Raw genomic sequence first — 20,098 nt, 5'->3', positions numbered from 1 at the left:
GACTGATGTTGAAGCTGAAACTCCGATACTTTGGCCACCTCATGCAAAGAGTTGACTCATTGGAAAAGACCCTAATGCTGGGAAGGATTGGGGGCAGGAGGAGAAGGGGACGACAGAGGATGAGATGGTTAGATGGCATCACCGACTTGATGGACATGGGTTTGGGTAAACTCCAGGAGTTGGTGATAGACAGGGAGGCCTGGCGTGCTGCGATTCATGGGGTTGCAAAGAGTCGGACATGACTGAGCGACTGAACTGAACTGAGCCTTGTTATTAGCGTATTTCCTCTAGCAGGTGACATTAGGTAGCATTAAATATCATGTCATGTTTTGCAGTTGGATCAATCTGGATTCAAATCCTGCCTCCTTCACTTACTTGTTAGAGAGGCTTTGAATAAGTCAAGTAACCTACCTGAGTCAAATTCCTCATCTGTAACATGGTCTTAATATTACCTTTCTCAAAGGGTTACAGTAAGGATTAGATAAAATAACATATGTAAAGTGCTAATTTCAGTAAATTGAGACTTAGTAAGTACTCAATAAATGCTTAAATTTTTACTACTGCTGAGACATACTCTCCAGGAAAAACTATATCCACAGCACGTGGTGACTTTCCATTGCATTCCCCCTGTGTGTAACCTTTGGTTAGTTTAAAATTGCTCATTATCTGGTAAATAGATATAATGATAGTGAGGGTGCAATGAAATAATGAGTATAAAAGGAATTTCTAAGACAACAAAATTGAAACATATACATATTGATTTATGATCAATATGGTGATTTCACTAATGCATGTCCAAACATCCAGTGCTATTTCGCAGTATTTGGATACCTGCATGAGACATGCACTCTTCAGAAAGTTGTGTGCACACATTTCTGTTGGAAGCAACCAGCATGAGTGCCAGTGGAAATCGGCACACAACATCCCTGGAGAGGTCTGTACCCTCATTGCCGTGGGATGCCCTCACCCAGCACAGGTGCCCCTTGGTCCCCCGAACAAGGCACAAATGCAGTTTTCTCAGCCACACTGACAGAGCATCACTCACAAAGGGATCACTTGAGAGAGGTGGAAACAGACTTCCAGTGGAAGCACCACAGATCTGATCCCTGAGGTTCTTGGGATGTATCTGCACACTATGTTCACAGGGAGAGACACTCACAATTGAGAGTCTGACCACACTCAACCATTGTTCACTGGTTCAACCGTGGTTTTAATGCTTTCCTGAGAAATGCAGTTGGCTGTCGGTATTCATGGATGCAGACATAGAGGGCCAACAGTACTAAGCCATTTACTGCAAGAGACTTGAGCATTTTGGTGCCTGTGAGGTTCCCAGAACCAATCTCCTGGAACCAGTCCTGGACTGTACTGATAAAGGCCTAAATAAATCTAACATTTGTTGGACCATTATTATCTTTAAAACAAATATTTAGTATGAATCAGTGTCTGAAAAGCACACTTTTTTTTTTTTAATGATAAATCCAGAAAAGCAAAATTTAGGCATGTTTTTAAAAGTAGTTTTGGGGTAGAGTTACAGACAGGGCATGTGCATACATGTAATAAAATCAATATATTTTCATTACCACTTAAATTGCACATGCTTTGCTGTTTTGGTGACAAGGGGTGAATGCCTTCTGGTCTACTGCCTGGTGGGTCACAGGGAGCAGTGATGACCAGTGTGCCTGTCCTGAGGCCTTGGCAGTTTCTGGGGTTCAAGCCTCTCCCTGATCTGCAGCGAACGAACAGATGGGCCTTCTGCGCCCCCGACTGAAGTGGTGCTGAGCTTGCCTCTGATGAAGTTGCTGGTCTGTTTCCTTTTCCTGAGCCAACCAAATTGAGCCCAGCCCCCTCTGCAGAATCAGCACCTGTTCTTCAGAGATCCGTTCTCTGACTCAGAGACTCAAAAGGAGGAATATTCCCACGGGAGATGACTCATTGGTATGAAAACCAGGCTTGGGAGCTGATGTTAGCAGATGGTGAAGATGGATGGAGTGGTTAATGATTGATGAATCTAATGATTGTGTGGTGCATTATTTTGATAATAAGAAACATATTAAAGCCTTAGTATTTATATAAGTTGCCTTGTACATTTAAAAACGGAAAAGTCATCTAGTCTCTGCTTTAAGATCTCATCTTCACGACGGGGTGACACTCAGGAGACGACAAGTGGGGAAGGTTAGCAGGAAGAGCTTATCCAGTCTCTTGGGCAGCCCAGGGCGTCAGACAGGTGGAGTCGGTTCTGAGAAGGCCAGGAAGTCAGGGCCCCCGGAACTGAATCCATGCTGTTCACCCAAGCACTGCTTCTCAAGTAAAAGGTTCCTTTTTTGTCAGGATGATTTTCATGGTGTGTTGTCAAGGCACTGGCCATGGATGACTGAGAACCTTGGAGAAGCTATGCAAACACTCTGCCTGCTGTTCTGAGGCATCGGTGTTTCAGATGAAAGTTTCCTGGCTCAGCAGAGGGGTGGCCAAGGACCTTCAGGGCAGCAGGTGCTGGTTAGACTGCCTGGATGACAGGGATTCCCGTCATCTGCTGGTCTTCTTATGCTACTGTTGGTGCGAGCTGAGCACACAGCATGCTCCCTGATGATGGGAGAGCAGAAAGCTGTCTCCCTTGGATGAATGCAGTCAGGCTACTCTGTTCCTTCCATGACTTCTTGGGCAATGTCTAACTGTGTGTGTGTGTGGCAGGGGGGCAGTGCACGGCTGTGATCTGTGTGTGTGTGTGGCAGTGCACGGCTGTGATCTGTGCCATACCCAGGAGTGCCAAATGCTCCTCTCATGGCAGTCGAGCTTTGATCTCCACAAATTCTCCACTGGTGTATTCCCTGTAAACCACTTTCTTGTACTGAGAGCCGATCCAGTTTTCAGTGTGGTTCATGAATATATCTCCATGTCTGCAAATCAGAAGCAACAGGAATTTAAGGTGTTAGAGGGTAGAAAAACCTTGAGTGCTTCTGCATGATTTGGAGGTGCGGGCACTGGAGCAGTGCTTCCCAAACCTGGCTATGATCAGAATCTCCCTGGCGAGCTGGCCCTTTACATCAGGCTTTGTGAAAGTAGGGCCAGGAATCTGCATCTGAAAGCATCTCTGGGGCTTTAGATGTGGCGGTCCAGCATTGGCCTACGTTCCATTCTTGGGAACCACCGCTCTAGAGCCCTGCTGGGACACAGAGAACAGACTTGTGGATGCAGTGGGGAAAGGAGAGGGCAGGACGAATTGAGAGAGTGTCACTGACATACATACACACCACCACGTGTAAAATAGAGAGCTGGTGCTGCATAGATAACCAGCTGGCTGCTCTATAACACAGGGGGTTCAGTTTGACGCTCTGTGATGGCCTGGAGGGACCAATGATGGGGAGAGAGTGGTGAGGGAGACTCGAGAGGGAGGCGATATATGCATACTTACAGCTGATTCATGTTGTGTGGCAGAAACCAACACAACATTGTAAAGCAATTATTCTCAATAAAAAAAAAGAAAAACCCTGCTGGGAGCTGCATAGGGCCAGACTTAGTCAGAGACTCCTAAAGGCACTTTGAGATTACATTCTCTTCCTGGGACCAACCAACCTCACACACACACCCCACCACCCTACGTTCCTCCAGATTTCATACGTTGTTTTGTACCTTGCTATGTTTTTCCACTGTAAAGATCTCAACAAAGTCTGTGGGTTGTGTATTGCACATATGTGTGTATGCAAAGTCTCTTCAGTCGGGTCTGACTCTTTGCGACCCTATGGACTGTCACTCACCAGGCTCCTCTGTCCATGGAATTCTCCAGGCAAGAACACTGGAGTGGGTTGCCATGCCCTCTTCCAGGGGGTCTTCCAACCCAAGGATCGAACCTGTGCTTCCTGTGGCTCCTGAATTGCAGGCGGATTCTTTACCGCTGGGCCACCAGGGCAGCCCCGTATTCTGCATATACTTATATACAAATATAAATATGGTTGATTCTTGTTATTCACAATAGTATGCTCTAGAGAGTCACCCCAAATACTGAACAATCGTTCCTAAGGGAAGTACAGGGTTAGGTTCCTTCGAATCTCTGGTTACAATATATTTATCAACAGATCAATATATAAATTTGATAGATGTGTGTTTCTGTTTAAAGACATATCATGTGATACATATTGCTGATCCATAATCACTGAACTCATGACCAATAATACACTGACTCATGCTTGAATGAAGCTTATCTAAAACATGTATTTCCTCTGTTAGGTATATTACAGCCTTCCAGTTCTTAGGAACCCTAGACAGCGTTTCAGCCCTACTCTGGGTGGGGAGGGACATTTTAAACAGCTAAGTCACCAACAAAAAGAACAAAGAAGAAAAAGGTGACACTAAATAGATGACTAAAAGGACAGTTAGGAGAGCTAAAACAAGGAAACAGAGAGATGCCTTGTTGGTTTGACCTCTGCTGGGAATGTGAACATCAGGTGACACAAATTTTTCACTGCTCTACAAGTGACCATGAAAGCACCACAAGAATTGATTTGAGGGCTACAGATAAATTTCAGCAAGTGGGCAAATTTGCAAATATGAAATCTGCAAATAATCAGGATCAACTCTATATTTTATGCCTACTTTTATTTTATTTATTTATTTTATTTTATGCCTCTGCACAATCCCAAGCACTACAAAAGACAGAAACAAATCTATCAACTTCATCTCCAAAATATATTGTGTCTCACATCCTTCCATTTCCCATGGTCAAACTGCCCACACTATAACCTAAGTCACCGACTTCATCTGTTGATTTACCCGTATTAACTGAAACTGTTCCTAACCATGTTCTCTGCTCCCGATTCTCCTCCCCTCCCTCTCCTCTCTACACTACAGGCAGAGAGATCCTGAACTACACATATGAATATGTCAGTCCTTGTCAAAAAGATTTTTATGGCTTCCCACTGGCAGACTCCTTGATTTAGCTTTCATACCCCTTTCCCTGATGCGAAGAGCTGACACATTGGAAAAGACCCTGATGCTGGGAAAGACTGAAAGCAAAGGGGGAAGGAGGTGGCAGAGGATGAGATGATTAGGCAGCATCAACAACTCAACGGACACGAATTCGAGCAAACTCTGGGAGACAGTGCAGGACAGAGGAGCCTGGAGGGCTGCAGTCCATGGGGTCGCAATTAATCGGACATGACCTAGCGGCTGAACGACAACAAACCTTCCCCACTTGCCTCTGCCAAGCTCCCAAACCTGGTTTCCCATCACCGCCGCCCACACGCTCTATGCTCACGCCATTGTACACACTCCTTCTCTTGAACCCCGCGGGCCCTCCACCCCTGCAGGGCTTCCCCACGCTGCCTTCCTGTGCCGGCAGCGTGCTGTCCACCTCTTCGATGGGCCCTCCCTTCAAAGACCACCTCCTCCTAGAAGCCTTCCCTGACCACCCCCCCTCTCCCACAGTGACTGCATGACTCAGCGTGTTTGCTCTAATGTCTTCCCCCGGAACATGAAATCTGCGTGGAAAGGACCTTGTGTGCCCTTCTCGGCACTTTGCACAATGCCGAGCACACGGTAGGCGTTTTACAAACGCCTGTATACCTTCTACCCCCCACTGTGTGCTTTCCAAGGAAGAAAACTTTCTTGTACTTTTATTTTCCAGGAGTCCTAGTAGCATGTGTGGTGGTGACAAGTCTAGACTCTTGAGCTACCTGTGCTGTTATCTAGCTTCCCTCCTCTGCAAAATGAGGTGATAATAATTCACCCAGCTCCCAGGAGTGACGTGAGGATCATAGGAGTTGAGAGCTGTAAAGCTGTGTCAGCGTCAGACACCTGTTAAGTGCTTACTCCATCGTCATCTCACTGGAGTTCATGTGATGGTGCTGGGCCAAAGCTGATGGACTGGGAAATGCTCATGGCTTAGGAGTGGTGCTGCTCAATAGATGCTGAGTCTTACCTCAAATCCCAGGTTAGTTAAATGACATGCGCATCAGTCCACAAGTTCCAGAGTGCTAGGAAGTGAAGTGAAAGTCGCTCAGTCGTGTCCGACTCTTCGCAACCCCATGGACTATACAGTCCATGGAATTCTCCAGGCCAGAATACTGGAGTGGGTAGCCTTTCCCTTCCCCAGGGCACCTTCCCCACCCAGAGACTGAACTGGGGTCTCCTGCATTGCAGGCAGATTCTTTACCAGATGAGCTATAAGGGAATTCTCTATAGCAACCTACTCTCTGTTTTCAAATTCCCTCCCACTGCACAGACCCTGGCATTGTGCTGACAGTCCCATTTGTTGCCTTTCTGGGATCCTGAGTTCCCCCCACTATGTTCTTAGGAAGCCACAGGGAAAGACTTCCAGGTTCCAAGGTGAGGCAGAGGGTCTGTGCTCACCAGGACAATAAATGTTTCAGGGAAAACCCATACTGAGGGGTGGTTTGAAACCCAGAGGTGTCCTAAGATATGGCCTCGGGTCAAAGGCAGACGCATAGTAACTGGGGTGGGAGGGCCTTTGCTCCTGGGCTCTGATCCACGAGGGTGCCACAGACTGCCACTGGGACAACCTGTCACTGCAGCTCTGTCCTGCATTTTTATCTACAGAGCTGTTGCTTTTTAAACAGGTGAAATCAATTTTAACAATTTCAGTTATCCCAACACAACCAAAATTTTATCACTTCATCATGTGGTAATTGTAAAATATTTATTAGTTATGTAGTTTATGTTTTTGCTCATACTGATTCTATGAAATCCACTATATGTTTTATACTTATGGCTCATTTCAATTTGGACTACCACATTACAAGTGTTCTGTAGCCAAGTATGGGTGCAGTCTACTATATTAGTGCTGATCTAGAAGACTGTGGTTGTGGCTCTTCTGTTGTATTTTTAATAGGTGGAAATGCTCTCATTTCACTTTGTTGTCATTTATTTATGGGCAAGACCAGAATAGCAGGGACAGGGTGCAGACACACCCACTGCCCTCTATCTCTCTAAGAAGCTTGAAAGACAGTCCCAGAAGATTAAAGCTAGCTCTTTCTGCCAGCCTGGAGGGATGGGGCTGAAAACAGAAATTACACTGAGTTTCAAGAAAATAATGAAGGATATATTTCTTACACACTCATGGGTTAGGACTGCACATGTGACAATTATTATACAATAATGTCTTCAGAGATAGCAGCCTGTTAATGAAATAATTATTTTAGAAAAGACCAAATTAGTATTCATTTCACTTTATACTGAATTACCCATCTTTAACTTGTATAAGCACCTCTACTTTGGCAGGGGGCATGTCTGGTTTAACAAAACGTGTTGGTGAATAACTGAAGTGAAGTGAAGTGAAAGTCACTCAGTCGTGTCCAACTGTGTGCGACCGCATGGACTGTAGCCTGCCAGGCTCCTCTGTCCACAGGATTCTCCAGGCAAGAATACTGGAGTGGGTTGCCATTTCCTTCTCCCTGGGAAGGGCTACCCATCCAGGCAACCCACTCCAGTATTCTTGCCTGGAGAATCCTGTGGACAGAGGAGCCTGGAGGGCTGCTGTCCATAGGGTGGCACAGAGTCGGACTTGACTGAAGCGACTTAGCATGCATGCATGCATGGGAGAAGGAAATGGCAACCCACTCCAGTATTCCTGCCTGGAGAATCCCAGGGACAGAGGAGTCTGGTGGGCTGCCGTCTATGGGGTCACACAGAGTCGGACATGACTGAAGCGACTTCGCAGCAGCAGCCCTTCCCAAGGGATGTTCGCAACCCAGGGATCAAACCCGAGTCTCCCACATTGCAGGTGGATTCTTGACTCTCTGAGCCACCAGGGAAGCCCAAGAATACTGGAGTGGGTTGCCTACCCCTTCTCCAGCGGGTCTTCCCAACACAGGGATTGAACCAGGGTGTCCTGCATTGCAGGTGGGTTCTCTACCAGCTGAACTACCAGGGAAACCTGGTGAATCTTTGAATGAATGTTAAATCATCCTGCCCTTGAGGCAAATCTTTTAAAACTTTTTAAAACTGAAGTGAAGAGTGATTTTGTTTCTTCATTTATCCACAAGGTGGCAGCATTATACTCTTTCCATGAGCCTGAACCCTCAAAACAGGCCGAGTAAGAAAAACAGAACAGGTTATGATTCCTAATAGCTAGTGTAGAGGAGTTGGTGGGGGTCATAACCACGGAAGGTCTGCACGAAGGCTGGGGAAGAAGGGCAAGGGAAGTGTGATAATAAATATCAAAGAGGAACGGGGCATGAACGTCAGCATGGCATGGTGATGAGAGCACGGATTTGACCTTCAAAAAGGTCAGTGTTCAACTCCACCTCTGCCACTGACTGAGGGAACCAGTCCTCACCTGCATACAGGAGGCGGTGCCACCCAGGCAGAAGGTGCTAACCCCGGGGAGGAGGCCTGCAGGCCTGCCCCCCAGACAGTTCAGCCCTGAAGGCCAGGCCGGAGGGCACCCGCACTCAGCAGCGCGCAGGGTCCTCGAGCCTGCGGATTCCTCGGGGCTCGGCACGGGCAGCGCCTCCACAGGAGGGCCAGCCTCGCGGATGCTCTGGGGACCAGGCCAACAAGGGGACCTGCCCTTCCTGCCCCAGCCCGGGGCTCTGCGCTCCCCCCGCTCCTCGGGTGTCCCCGCGGCCAGTGGCTGGCTGCCGGCGGCCCCCGACCCCGGCCCATCTACAGCGCCCCGCTCCCCACCGCCCCCCAGCTCTGCGCAGCGGCCCCGCGTCTCCGCACAGCGTCCCCCGGGCCCCCCAGGGGCGAGCCCCTGCGCGGACCCTCCCCCGCGCTCGCTCAGACCCACGTGCGTGGCCCACCAGCCTCCTGGGGATCAGACTGGCTTCAGACCGCTCCCTCGGAGGGGGACGGCAACGTGCCTAGGCTTTCGTGTTCCTGGGTGACATGTCTGTCTGCCAGGGCTGGGCAGACAACACCCGGGGCCCTTTTAGGTCCCGCGTTTGCCGAAAGTCCACGCACCTGTGCGATCCCACCCCGGAGATGGCGGCAGCTCGGCCTGTGGTACCTTTCCCCTCCTGCGTCCAAGTGCTGCTTTTCGAACTCCCAGTTTTTGTTAGGGGCATAATCCCATTCTCCCTCTTCAGCGGCGATGTAAAAGGGTCTTATCATCCCATAGGGCTGCTCGGGAGAGTCCTTATTGCCGCAGCTGCTGACCTCATATATCTGATGCACGCCTCTCGCCAAGTGGTGCAGGGTGGAGCAAAAGACCCTGAAGACGCCTGGAAGAGACATGGCTTGGCGTTCAGAGCGATGCTCCAGAGTTTGCTTTTGGTTTGCTAGCAAACCTCCGTAATTCTTGCAAAATAACCGGTCAGGTGGATTTTTAAGATATCAACCTTCTATAGCATTTAAAAATCAGATCCTAAGAGGAATAAATTACTTGTAAATATATTTACGTATGGGGGGAAAAAATACCATCTGAAATTCATCTGTCATGTCCAAAAACAAATAAAAAAGAAACTTGCAAAGTTACTGCCAAGAAATGATTTCTCTGGGTCTCCTCTATTGTACACATCTATGAGAGGATAGTCACTCCTGGAAAAATCATTGATGGGTATCTTCTCCCAGCCCAGTTTAAAAGGAACTAATGACCTGTCTAGACAAAGTTCAAATTAGGTCAGGCTTCTGAAGTCATGTCTTTTGCCCTAAAGGCTTTCATAAGCTATAAGGTGCAATGTACAAATAAGCTATTACTCTTAAAGCTAAATGTATGTTTTCATTAAGCCCTTGAGCAGAGGAGGGTCTCATTTCCAGTGGTAGGTCTACATTATGCCAGATGAAAAGGAAAAAGAAATAGCAACCATCATATCTGAGAAGTATATGATTTTTTAAGCTGAATGTTCTAGATGCCTTGGCATCAGATATACATATTTTAATTTAATTCACAATAAAACCATATAAAATCAAATTACTGGAAGATGTTAACTCAGGGAAATTATTGGATCAACAAATCTTCTCCTCTAGTTGGCTCTGTTCTCAGAGGTGAATGAGAGTGTGGGTCTCATTAACTATCTACAATGCACAAGAGACAGCATCTATCATGTCCAAATATTGCCAAATTATCCCTTCAGGAGGATGAGCCCAAACCATTGGTTCATAGGGTACCCCAGCACGCCCAGGCACAAACGGTGACCCTCTGTAAAAACAAAGAGAAGACCCTTCTGACAACAGAGGAGGCCAGAGCTTCCTCTGCCTGTGCTGGGCTCCAGGCAGCCCACTATCTGTGTGCTCATCATCCCTTCAACAGAGGAGGAATTTTCTTTTCTAAGAACAAAGAGAAGCTTAAAGCCTTGATTATGGTGATATTTTCACAGATGCATACTATTTCCACACTCATCAATTTACATGTATTAAATATACAGCTTTTTGCGTTTCAGTCACACATCAATAAAGTGGTTTTAAAAAAAAAGATCAAAGAGGAAATGTTTGACTTTCAGCTGACAGGCTACTCTACCCATGTTTGGGTACCCCTTTTAGCTTAGAGGATGGGATGGCAATTGATGAAAGGACTCAGCTTTTCAGCACTCACTGATTTATACTCAACACCAGACATAAACTGGAAAGCATTGTCATGTAGCTCTTTAGAAGCCTGTAGGGCCCATGAGTAAGTAACCATGTCCCTAAAATTATTCCAGCCATCTCTAGCTTTGAATGCTGTTTCTATGGATTAAAACTATTTGGCTGTTTCCCTCTTGTCCCCTCTTTGGTCTTGAAGAGTGAATTTTTAAAAAGCAATTGTTCCAAAGGCATCCCTTGGGGTGATTCATAATTGATCAATCAATTAATATAGAAAGGTTGAATACTAGCAGCTTACAAGGCAAGGATTCATGGAGCTCCTAGTCTGAGCCTGTTTGGCGAAAGTTTTGAAGCTCAAGCCTCTTTTGTTTTGCTTTTATTTTTCTTTCTTTAAAAATCCATGTATTTTATTTGGTAGGTAAGTCATGAAGACTTTTCCTCTCTCAACCAGATAACTGAATGTAAAATCATGGAGAAAAGATGCATTTACACTCACAGTATCCAGAAGTGAATGCTGAGGCGGGGTTAGGTGGCTCCCAGGGTCCATATGTTTACTATGTATTTCTTTGATGACTTACAATTTTAGATTTGTTTCACGTAGAAATGTTTAACGTGTAAAGAAGTGATGTAAGTCATATTTACTACTTGTTAATGGAAAAGAGTAGCTTTGAAAAGCTCTATCTCCTTTTCTCTTTGACTTTTTTTCCCCTCAAGTCTCAAATTCTTAACCAGTGACAGAGAGTAGCATCTAAAACGCAGTTCCAGGGTGAAGGAAAGAAGTAAATACCTATTCATAAAGGAGACCGAGCAGGCAAGTACTTATCTTGAGTAGCATATTGGTTTCATTTTAAGACCAACGAAAAAGTTGGTTTGGAGAAACATGTTGAACATCCACAGCACTTACTATTCTTATTTTTCATGAGAGAGCATATGTGGCCATATATTACTCTTTATCTTTTATTAAAATGCCCCAGTGACCTAATTAACTTGTTAATCTCTAAGAGAAGGGATGGGTACTAGCACTTCAATGGGCTCTCCAGGACTCCGGATCCAACAGAGCTTGCTTTCCGGGCACCCGAGAGAATGACAATAGGCAAGTCCCTGTTTGGACTCATCAAGAGACCACTATCGATCTCTAGAGAAGGGAGACAAGTTCACATCTACAACCTGGAGGCAAACACCAGGCAGCTCGTGTCTGGTTGATGCTTCCGAGCAGCAACTAAGATGAAGTTTGTGTTGAAAGAGAATAAACAAGCAAACAAAAATACTCTTTCTTGGGGCTGAATTGTTCACGGATATAAATCAAGAGCATTCTCCTAGGATTTGTGAGGCCAGGTCATTTAGGCGACTCCTACTTCTGCTTTATGGGTGTTATTACATGCTTTTCCTCTGTCCTTCACATTATGTGTTTGAAATACAACAGTCAGGATTCTCTGATTCTAATCAAGGCTATATTTCCTTCTGCACACTCAGAAGTGCCCAAATTCAACCAGTTTCTTCTGAGGGAAGACCCTAAGAGTACCTGCCGGAAGATAGGCATCTGGCCACCTGAGCTGGCCCTGCCAAGTTTACCTGCACAGTCTGGCTGCATGAATGCCGTTGTGGAGACGTGAGGAAACAGGGCCAAGGAGTCACGGTGAGTCCCTCGCAGGTGGATGGTGTGCCCTTGAAAATCAACTCCATGCATGTCCGTGTCGGTGCCCATTCCAATCAGGTGCCAGGAGACTCTATCCTTTTTGCACATGGTTAGGCCTGGCTGGTTGCCATACGTGTAGCCATTGATAGCTACATGGAAGGAAAAGGAGAGCAGAGCCCACGGTTATTTTGTAGATGTACTGACAACACATCACCTTAGTGAAAGGTTATCGGTGCATATGGGGGGCAGTGGTGTTCACGTTCAAAATTTACAGAAGATCCTGTTATCAGAGAATAAAGAGTACTGGGAAAAAGTCAGGTGGTGTATCAAATTTAGATGGAGACTGAAATTAATAATGAATAATGAAAATACACCAAAACTGTGAAACTGTTCTATTTAACAATGTATACACAGGACATGAATTCTAAGAATTAATAAGAAATAAACAGGTTGTTTTCTGAAGCAATTTTTTTCTGACAAAATTATTTGATAGCATTATATAATATCCTTCATTTCACATTTTAGTTTTGCAGATTATAAAGAGCATCATCCTTCAAAAAATATTTACAGATTTCTTGAATTTCCCCAAAGTCTTTTTTTAAAACTCTTGATATGGAAGTCATTTTCTTTTAAGGTTCTTATCCTGTCATCTCCCTTGTTAAGTGTCTTTTCCTCAGTTATTTATTTAATTCTGTCAGATCCTCATTTGCCAATGGCTTTGCATTTCATTCAAGAAATTATCAGACATCCCTTCACTGATTTTATGGATCTTGCCTCACTTGAAAGACTTGCAATTGATTGACATTATATTTGCATGTCTGGTTAGTGAAGAGGGATTTGAGGAGTGGGGAAGGGACACTAAGTTTTAAGAGGTTAGCCCTTGAATAAATAATCTTGCCTTATGCTAATTTTGATTTTCCAGTGTCAGTAAAATAACTGACAAGGCTTTGAATAATGATCACTTAGATATGAAAAGTCTTTGTACCTCCAGAAATGCAAATTGCTTTTCTCTTTGACATCAACCTCAATCCACTGACAGTGGCTACACGCGCCCCCTCTGGGGGATGACTGTCTGACTGAGTACACTCAGGGGTGACTGCGCCTAATTGTGTCTCACGCTTGATATCCCGGAGAGAGACACCCCCGACTCCACTCCTTCTACGGCCCATCCACCACACACATAAATGGTCTCCTGTTAGAATCTCATTGTCAAATAAAATTACCTTTTGTTTCTTTATCTGCGGAATGAGTGGTGTTTGGTAATTTTACTCAAATGTCTGGAATTATTAGCAGAAATCCCAAGAAGCCCTAGAGCTGCTGAGAAGAATATCACCCTTTCTGAAGAAAATCTTTGATCATGCTGTTGCAAATAAACTGTCTTGTCCATTGAATGTTAAAGAGGTATCATTGTAAATTTTTTTTAATTTATTTATTTTAATTGGAGGCTAATTTCTTTACAATATTGTAGTGGGTTTTGCCATACATTGACATGAATCAGCCATGGGTGTACACGTGTTCCCCACCCCAAACCCCCCTCCCACCTCCCTCCCCATCCCATTGTAAGCTGTAGTGCTAACAATTTAGTCCTTGGCTGGCTGGTAGAGAATTCTCTGTTGCCTTGGAACTTCAGTTTAACCCTTATCTTTCCTGGGAATTCCCTGGTGAGCCAGTAGTTAGGATTCCATATTCTCACTGCTGGAGGGCCAGGTCAGGGAATTAAGATACCGCAAAGCTGTGTGGCATGCCCTCACCCCCTCCGGAAAAGCCTCTTTTTCTGGAACATTCATTAATGCATTTATATATTCAACAGGCAGATTGGAACACACACTGGATAACACGAGCGATGCAAACATTGTATGCCATGTAAGGCATTTTCTCTTTGGTATTGTGGCCAACTTTCTCCTACCCATGCAAGCAAGACTGGAGACAAAATTTAATTTGTGAAGCTTGAACTAAATACATAATTTCCTTGAATTTTGCCTTAAACATGACATATTCTGCAGGCTTAAAATATACACGTGTTTCAAATTGCCAAACCAGGAAGGGACTGGATTTGACATGATCCATTAGGTTGTTTTCTGTTTTCTATATACAAACTTCTCTGTATATAGATCCCTTTTGCAGCCTAGCTTTTCCATTAAGGAATTGCTATGTTTCCTAATTTATAGCTTTGTTTAACTTTTTATTGGCTATTAGAAAAGTTGGGAACAAATTTTGTTGTCTTCAGTTATAACAAATTTTTTTTTGTAGAAGATGACGTTGAAAGTGCATTGTTCCTTGTTTTCCATTGGTCCAAGAAGGGGTTCAGTTGGAACAGAGCATCCGAGACCACAGAAGTCTGAGCTGGTGCTGTGGGTCACTTGGAACCTTGAACATTTTTGGACTTCCGTGGGAGAAAGAGAGACTTTTTTTTTGTACTTCTTTGGGAGAGAAGGGGAAGGCTACTTCATTATTTTCTCATAATGTTTTAAAGGCAATAAATAGATGCTATGCTTGGTCCTGAAACAAGGTCTGTTATCTTGCCATGTTTGCTTTAGGCACTGAAAGAAATTTTTATTGAAACGTATTTGATTTATAATATTACATTAGTTTTAAGTATACAATATGGTGATTCAATATGTTTATGATTATACTCCATTTAAAGTTAATATAAAATAATGGCAATATTTCCATATGTTGTACAATATACCCTTGTAGCTGATTTATTTTATTCACAGTAGTATTTTTTTCTTAATCCCATAGCCCTATCTTACCCCTTCACCCTTCCCTCTCCCCACCGATAACCATTAGGTTTGTTCTCTAGATCTGTGAATCTGTTTTTTCGTTGTTGTTGTATATATTGAATGAAAATGAAAACACAACAACCCAAAACCTATGGGACACGGTAAAAGCAATGCTAAGGGGAAGGTTCATAGCAATACAGGCGTACCTCAAGAAACAAGAAAAAAATCAAATAAATACCCTAACTCTACTCCTAAAGCAACTAGAGAAGGAAGAAAGGAAGAAAGAATCCCAGGGTTAGTAGAAGGAAAGAAATCTTAAAAATTAGGGCAGAAATAAATGCAAAAGAAACAAAAGAGACCATAGTAAAAATCAACAAAACTAAAAGCTGGTTTTTTGAGAAGATAAACAAAATTGACAAACCATTAGCCAGACTCATCAAGAAACAAAGGGAGAAGAATGAAATCAACAAAATTAGAAATGAAAATGTAGAGATCACAACAGACTCCACAGAAATACAAAGGATCATAAGAGACGACTACCAACAACTATATGCCAATAGAATGGACAACTTGGAAGAAATGGATAAATTCTTAGAAAAGTATACCTTTCCAAAACTGAACCAGGAAGAAACACAAGATCTTAACAGACCCATCACAAGCACGGAAATCGAAACTGTAATCAGAAATCTTCCAGCAAACAAAAGCCCAGGACCAGATGGCTTCACACCTGAATTCTACTAAAAATTTAGAGAAGAGCTAACACCTATCCTACTCAAACTCTTCCACAAAATTGCAGAAGGTAAACTTCCAAACTCATTCTATGAGGCCACCATCACCCTAATTCCAAAACCAGACAAAGATGCCACAAAAAAAGAAAACTACAGGCCAATATCACTGATGAACATAGATACAAAAATCCTTAATAAAATTCTAGCAAACAGAATCCAACATCATATTAAAAAGATCATACATCATGACCAAGTGGGCTTTATCCCAGGAATGCAAGGTTTCTTTAATATCCGCAAATCAATCAATGTAATACACCACATTAACAAATTGAAAGAAAAAAACCATGATTATCTCAATAGATGCAGAAAAAGCCTTGGACAAAATTCAACAGCCATTTATGATAAAAACCGTTCAGAAAGCAGGAATAGAAGGAACATACCTCATCATAATAAAAGCTATATATGAAAAACCCACAGCAAACATTATCCTCAATGGTGAAAAATTGAAAGCATTTCCCCTCAAGTCAGGAACAAGGCAAGGGTGCCCACTTTCACCACTACTATTCAACATAGTTTTGGAAGTTTTGGCCACAGCAATCAGAGCTGAAAAAGAAATAAAAGGAATCCAGATAGGAAAGGAAGAAGTGAAACTCTCACTGTTTGCAGATGACATGATCCTCTACATAGAAAACCCTAAAGATTCTACCAGAAACTTACTAGAGTTAATCAATGAATATAGTCAAGTTGCAGGATATAAAATTAACACAGAGAAATCCCTTGCATCCCTATATACTCATAATGAGAAAATAGAAAGAGAAATTAAGGAAACAATGCCATTCACCATTGCAACAAAAAGAATAAAATACTTAGGAATATATCTACCTAAAGAAACAAAAGACTTATACATAGATAACTATAAAACACTGATGAAAGAAATCAAAGAGGACACAAACAGATGGAGAAATATACCGTGTTCATGGATCAGAAGAATCAATATAGTGAAAATGAGTATACTACCCAAAGCAATCTATAGATTCAATGCAATCCCTATCAAGCTACCAATGGTATTTTTCACAGAACTAGAACAAATAATTTCACAATTTCTATGGAAATATAAAAAACCTCGAATAGCCAAAGCAATCTTGAGAAAGAAGAATGGAACTGGAGGAATCAACCTGCCTGACTTCAGGCTCTACTACAAAGCCACAGTCATCAAGACAGTATGGTACTGGCACAAAGACAGAAATATAGATCAATGGAACAAAATAGAAAGCCCAGAGATAAATCCACGCACCTATGGACACCTTATCTTCGACAAACGAGGCAAGAATATACAATGGAGAAAAGACAATCTCTTTAACAAGTGGTGCTGGGAAAACTGGTCAACCACTTGTAAAAGAATGAAACTAGAATACTTTCTAACACCATACACAATAATAAACTCAAAATGGATTAAAGATCTAAATGTAAGACCAGAAATTATAAAACTCCTAGAGGAAAACATAGGCAAAACACTCTCTGACATAAACCACAGCAGGATCCTCTATGACCCACCTCCCAGAATATTGGAAATAGAAGCAAAAATAAACAAATGGGCCCTAATTAAACTTAAAAGCTTTGCACAACAAAGGAAACTATAAGCAAAGTGAAAAGACAGCCTTCAGAATGGGAGAAAATAATAGCAAACGCAGCAACAGACAAACAATTAATCTCAAAAATATACAAGCAACTCCTCCTGCAGCTGAATTCCAGAAAAATAAACGACCCAATCAAAAAATGGGCCAAAGAACTAAACAGACATTTCTCCAGAGAAGACATACAGATGGCTGACAAACACATGAAAAGATGCTCAACATCACTCATTATTAGAGAAATGCAAATCAAAACCACAATGAGGTACCGTTTCACGCCAGTCAGAATGGCTGGTATCCAAAAGTCTACAAGCAATAAATGCTGGAGAGGGTGTGGAGAAAAGGGAACCCTCTTACACTGTTCGTGGGATTGCAAACTAGTACAGCCACTGTGGAGAACAGTGTGGAGATGCCTTAAAAAACTGGGAATAGAAGTGCCATATGACCCAGCAATCCCACTGCTGGGTATACACACTGAGGAAACCAGAATTGAAAGAGACACGTGTACCCCAATGTTCATCGCAGCACTGTTTATAATAGCCAGGACATGGAAGCAACCTAGATGTCCATAAGCAGACGAATGGATAAGGAAGCTGTGGTACATATACACAATGGAATATTATTCAGCCATTAAAAAGAATACATTTGAATCAGTTCTATTGAGATGGATGAAACTGGAGCCCATTATACAGCATGAAGTAAGCCAGAAAGAAAAACACCAATGCAGTATACTAATGCATATATATGGAATTTGAAAGATGGTAATGATAACCCTATATGCGAGACAGAATAAGAGACACAGATGCATAGAACAGTCTTATGGACTCTGAGGGAGAAGGTGAGGGTGGGACGTTCTGAGAGAATAGCATCGAAACATGTATATTATCATATGTGAAACAGAACACCATTCCAGGTTCGATGCATGAGAAAAATGCTCAGGGCTGGGGCAATGGGATGACCCAGAGGGATGGGATGGGGAGGGAGGTGGGAGGGGGGTTCAGGATGGGGAACACATGTAAACCCAGGGCTGATTCATGTCAATGTATGACAAAAACCACTACAGTATTGTAAAGTAATTAGCCCCCAACTAAAATAAATAAATAATAAATAAATTTATTTTAAAAAAAGAGAGACTGTAATTAGTAGGTAAAATTCCTTGTCTATTCCTTTCTACAGAGAAGAAAGAAATGAACGTATTAGAGTATAGCTTGGAGGACTTCTTAGCTCTGCTTCGCTTTCAAAGTTAACACGAAGTAACACAAAGTAAATTAGGATCAACATCAGCCATAGATTTACTGGATCATTTTGTAAATCAAGATTCTGATAAATTCGTTGTACACCCAATAAATTCATCTTCCCCATTACATCCTTTTCCCTCCGCATGTGACCTCCTCAGAGGAAGTAAGTCCCTGTTCAGACGCTTTCCTAATCTGCGGTACTCCTGTTCTCAGGCTGGTCACCACCATGTTATTTTTGTCACTCTAGGCTCTGTGTCCTGGCCTTGGCCTCTCTGACCTCATCTCCTTGTACTCATCCCCTAGCTCACTCCAGCCACCCTGGTCTTTTGCTCTTCTGTGAACACACCTACTTCATTCCTGCCTCAAGACCTTTACACATGCTGTTCCCATTGTCTAGAAGGTTCTCCTAGGTTTTGCCCGGCTCCCTCCCTTATTCTGTTCCATTCCCTGCACCAATATCACCTCCTCGGAGCACCCTCGCCCCACCCTAGCTAAAAGTCCCTCATCTTCCCTCCCGCCTGCAAACTTACTCACTTTTCCACACTCTACTCTTCTTCGTATCACTTATCTCCACCTAAAATATTTTATGTATGCACTTAAATTTTTGACTGTTGTCCCACTGTAATGTAGGCTTTGATAGGGTAGGGAAGTTTGGGGTATCTCTCTGTATTCCCGGCTCTGACAAAAATGCCTGGAAAACTAGGCACTTAATACGTGTTTTTGAGTGAGATAATGAATTCATGTAATTCATGGCTTTGCTAAATTATATTAATTTGAGTTGATAATGAGTGACTTATTCCCACTGTGGATATTCCTAAACCATCTCTTTGAATATTACTGACCACACAGCATACTGAAATGTCAAAATCTACTTTTCTTTAAAGCTGAACCAGAGAGGTAACCGTGTTTTCTGTCTCTCAACCATCTTCCCACCTCTAACGGACTCCCTCCCAATCTACCCTTCATCCTGTCGTCTACTCCAGAGGGACCCTCACCAGTGCCATCTGATCACATCTCTCTCCTTCTCAATCTGGACAATACAATGTAATTCACAGTGATAGGTCCCTGCCTACCTTTTCAGCCTCATCTCTTGGCCCTTCCCTCCTGACACCTGAACCAAGGCAAGCCCCAGATCCTTGTAGCAATTTGAACTTGCCGTGTTCAGCAGGCCTATGTCCTTTATGTGTGTTCTCCCTCAACTTTGATGGTCTGCCACTCTAATCCAACTTCAAGGGGCAGCTTAGCTGTCCCAGCTCTGTGATGCTTTCTTAATTCCTCATTGAAGGTAAGGTTATACTTTATGTTCTTACTATACCTTATGTACACTTACTGCTTTTATCACACGGTGTTTTAGAAGGCAATAGTTTTAGATCATGGGCTATGGAAAGAAACAATGTAGGCTTAAGATTTCTCAAGATAAAATATTAAAACTAGAGGAGGAATAAGAGATCAAATATATTTGGAAAGATATCGGGTTCTTGTGCCATTCTGCTTACATGTTACGACAACTGAGACAAATGACTTGTCTTCTCTAAGTCCTAATTCCCTCATTTGCAAAATGAGGCTATGAGTTGTCCCTACGTCATATTTGTTGGAGGGTTCAAGTTGATACTATAGGCAAAGCACTTGACGCATCCTCTAGGAAATACTAAGCACCTGGTGTTAACTG

The 20,098-nt window shown here is 43.2% G+C and overlaps 1 protein-coding gene across 1 annotated transcript in view; it reads right to left on the bottom strand.

Moving 5' to 3' along the window:
• LOC145530932 (ferroxidase HEPHL1-like) overlaps positions 1–20,098 on the bottom strand; it is a 56,680-nt gene that overhangs the window by 19,002 nt on the left and 17,580 nt on the right. The window contains 5 exon segments of the mRNA XM_081552278.1: positions 2,755–2,894; positions 8,963–9,176; positions 12,046–12,258; positions 13,227–13,347; positions 18,326–18,361. Coding sequence (XP_081408404.1) covers positions 2,755–2,894; positions 8,963–9,176; positions 12,046–12,258; positions 13,227–13,347; positions 18,326–18,361 — 724 coding nt within the window.

Source organism: Giraffa tippelskirchi, chromosome 13 (genome assembly GCF_054371585.1).
Source record: "Giraffa tippelskirchi isolate mGirTip1 chromosome 13, T2T-mGirTip1v1.2.pri, whole genome shotgun sequence".
Classification (NCBI taxonomy): Eukaryota; Metazoa; Chordata; class Mammalia; order Artiodactyla; family Giraffidae; genus Giraffa; species Giraffa tippelskirchi.
This window is presented reverse-complemented; position numbering and strand designations above follow the sequence as displayed.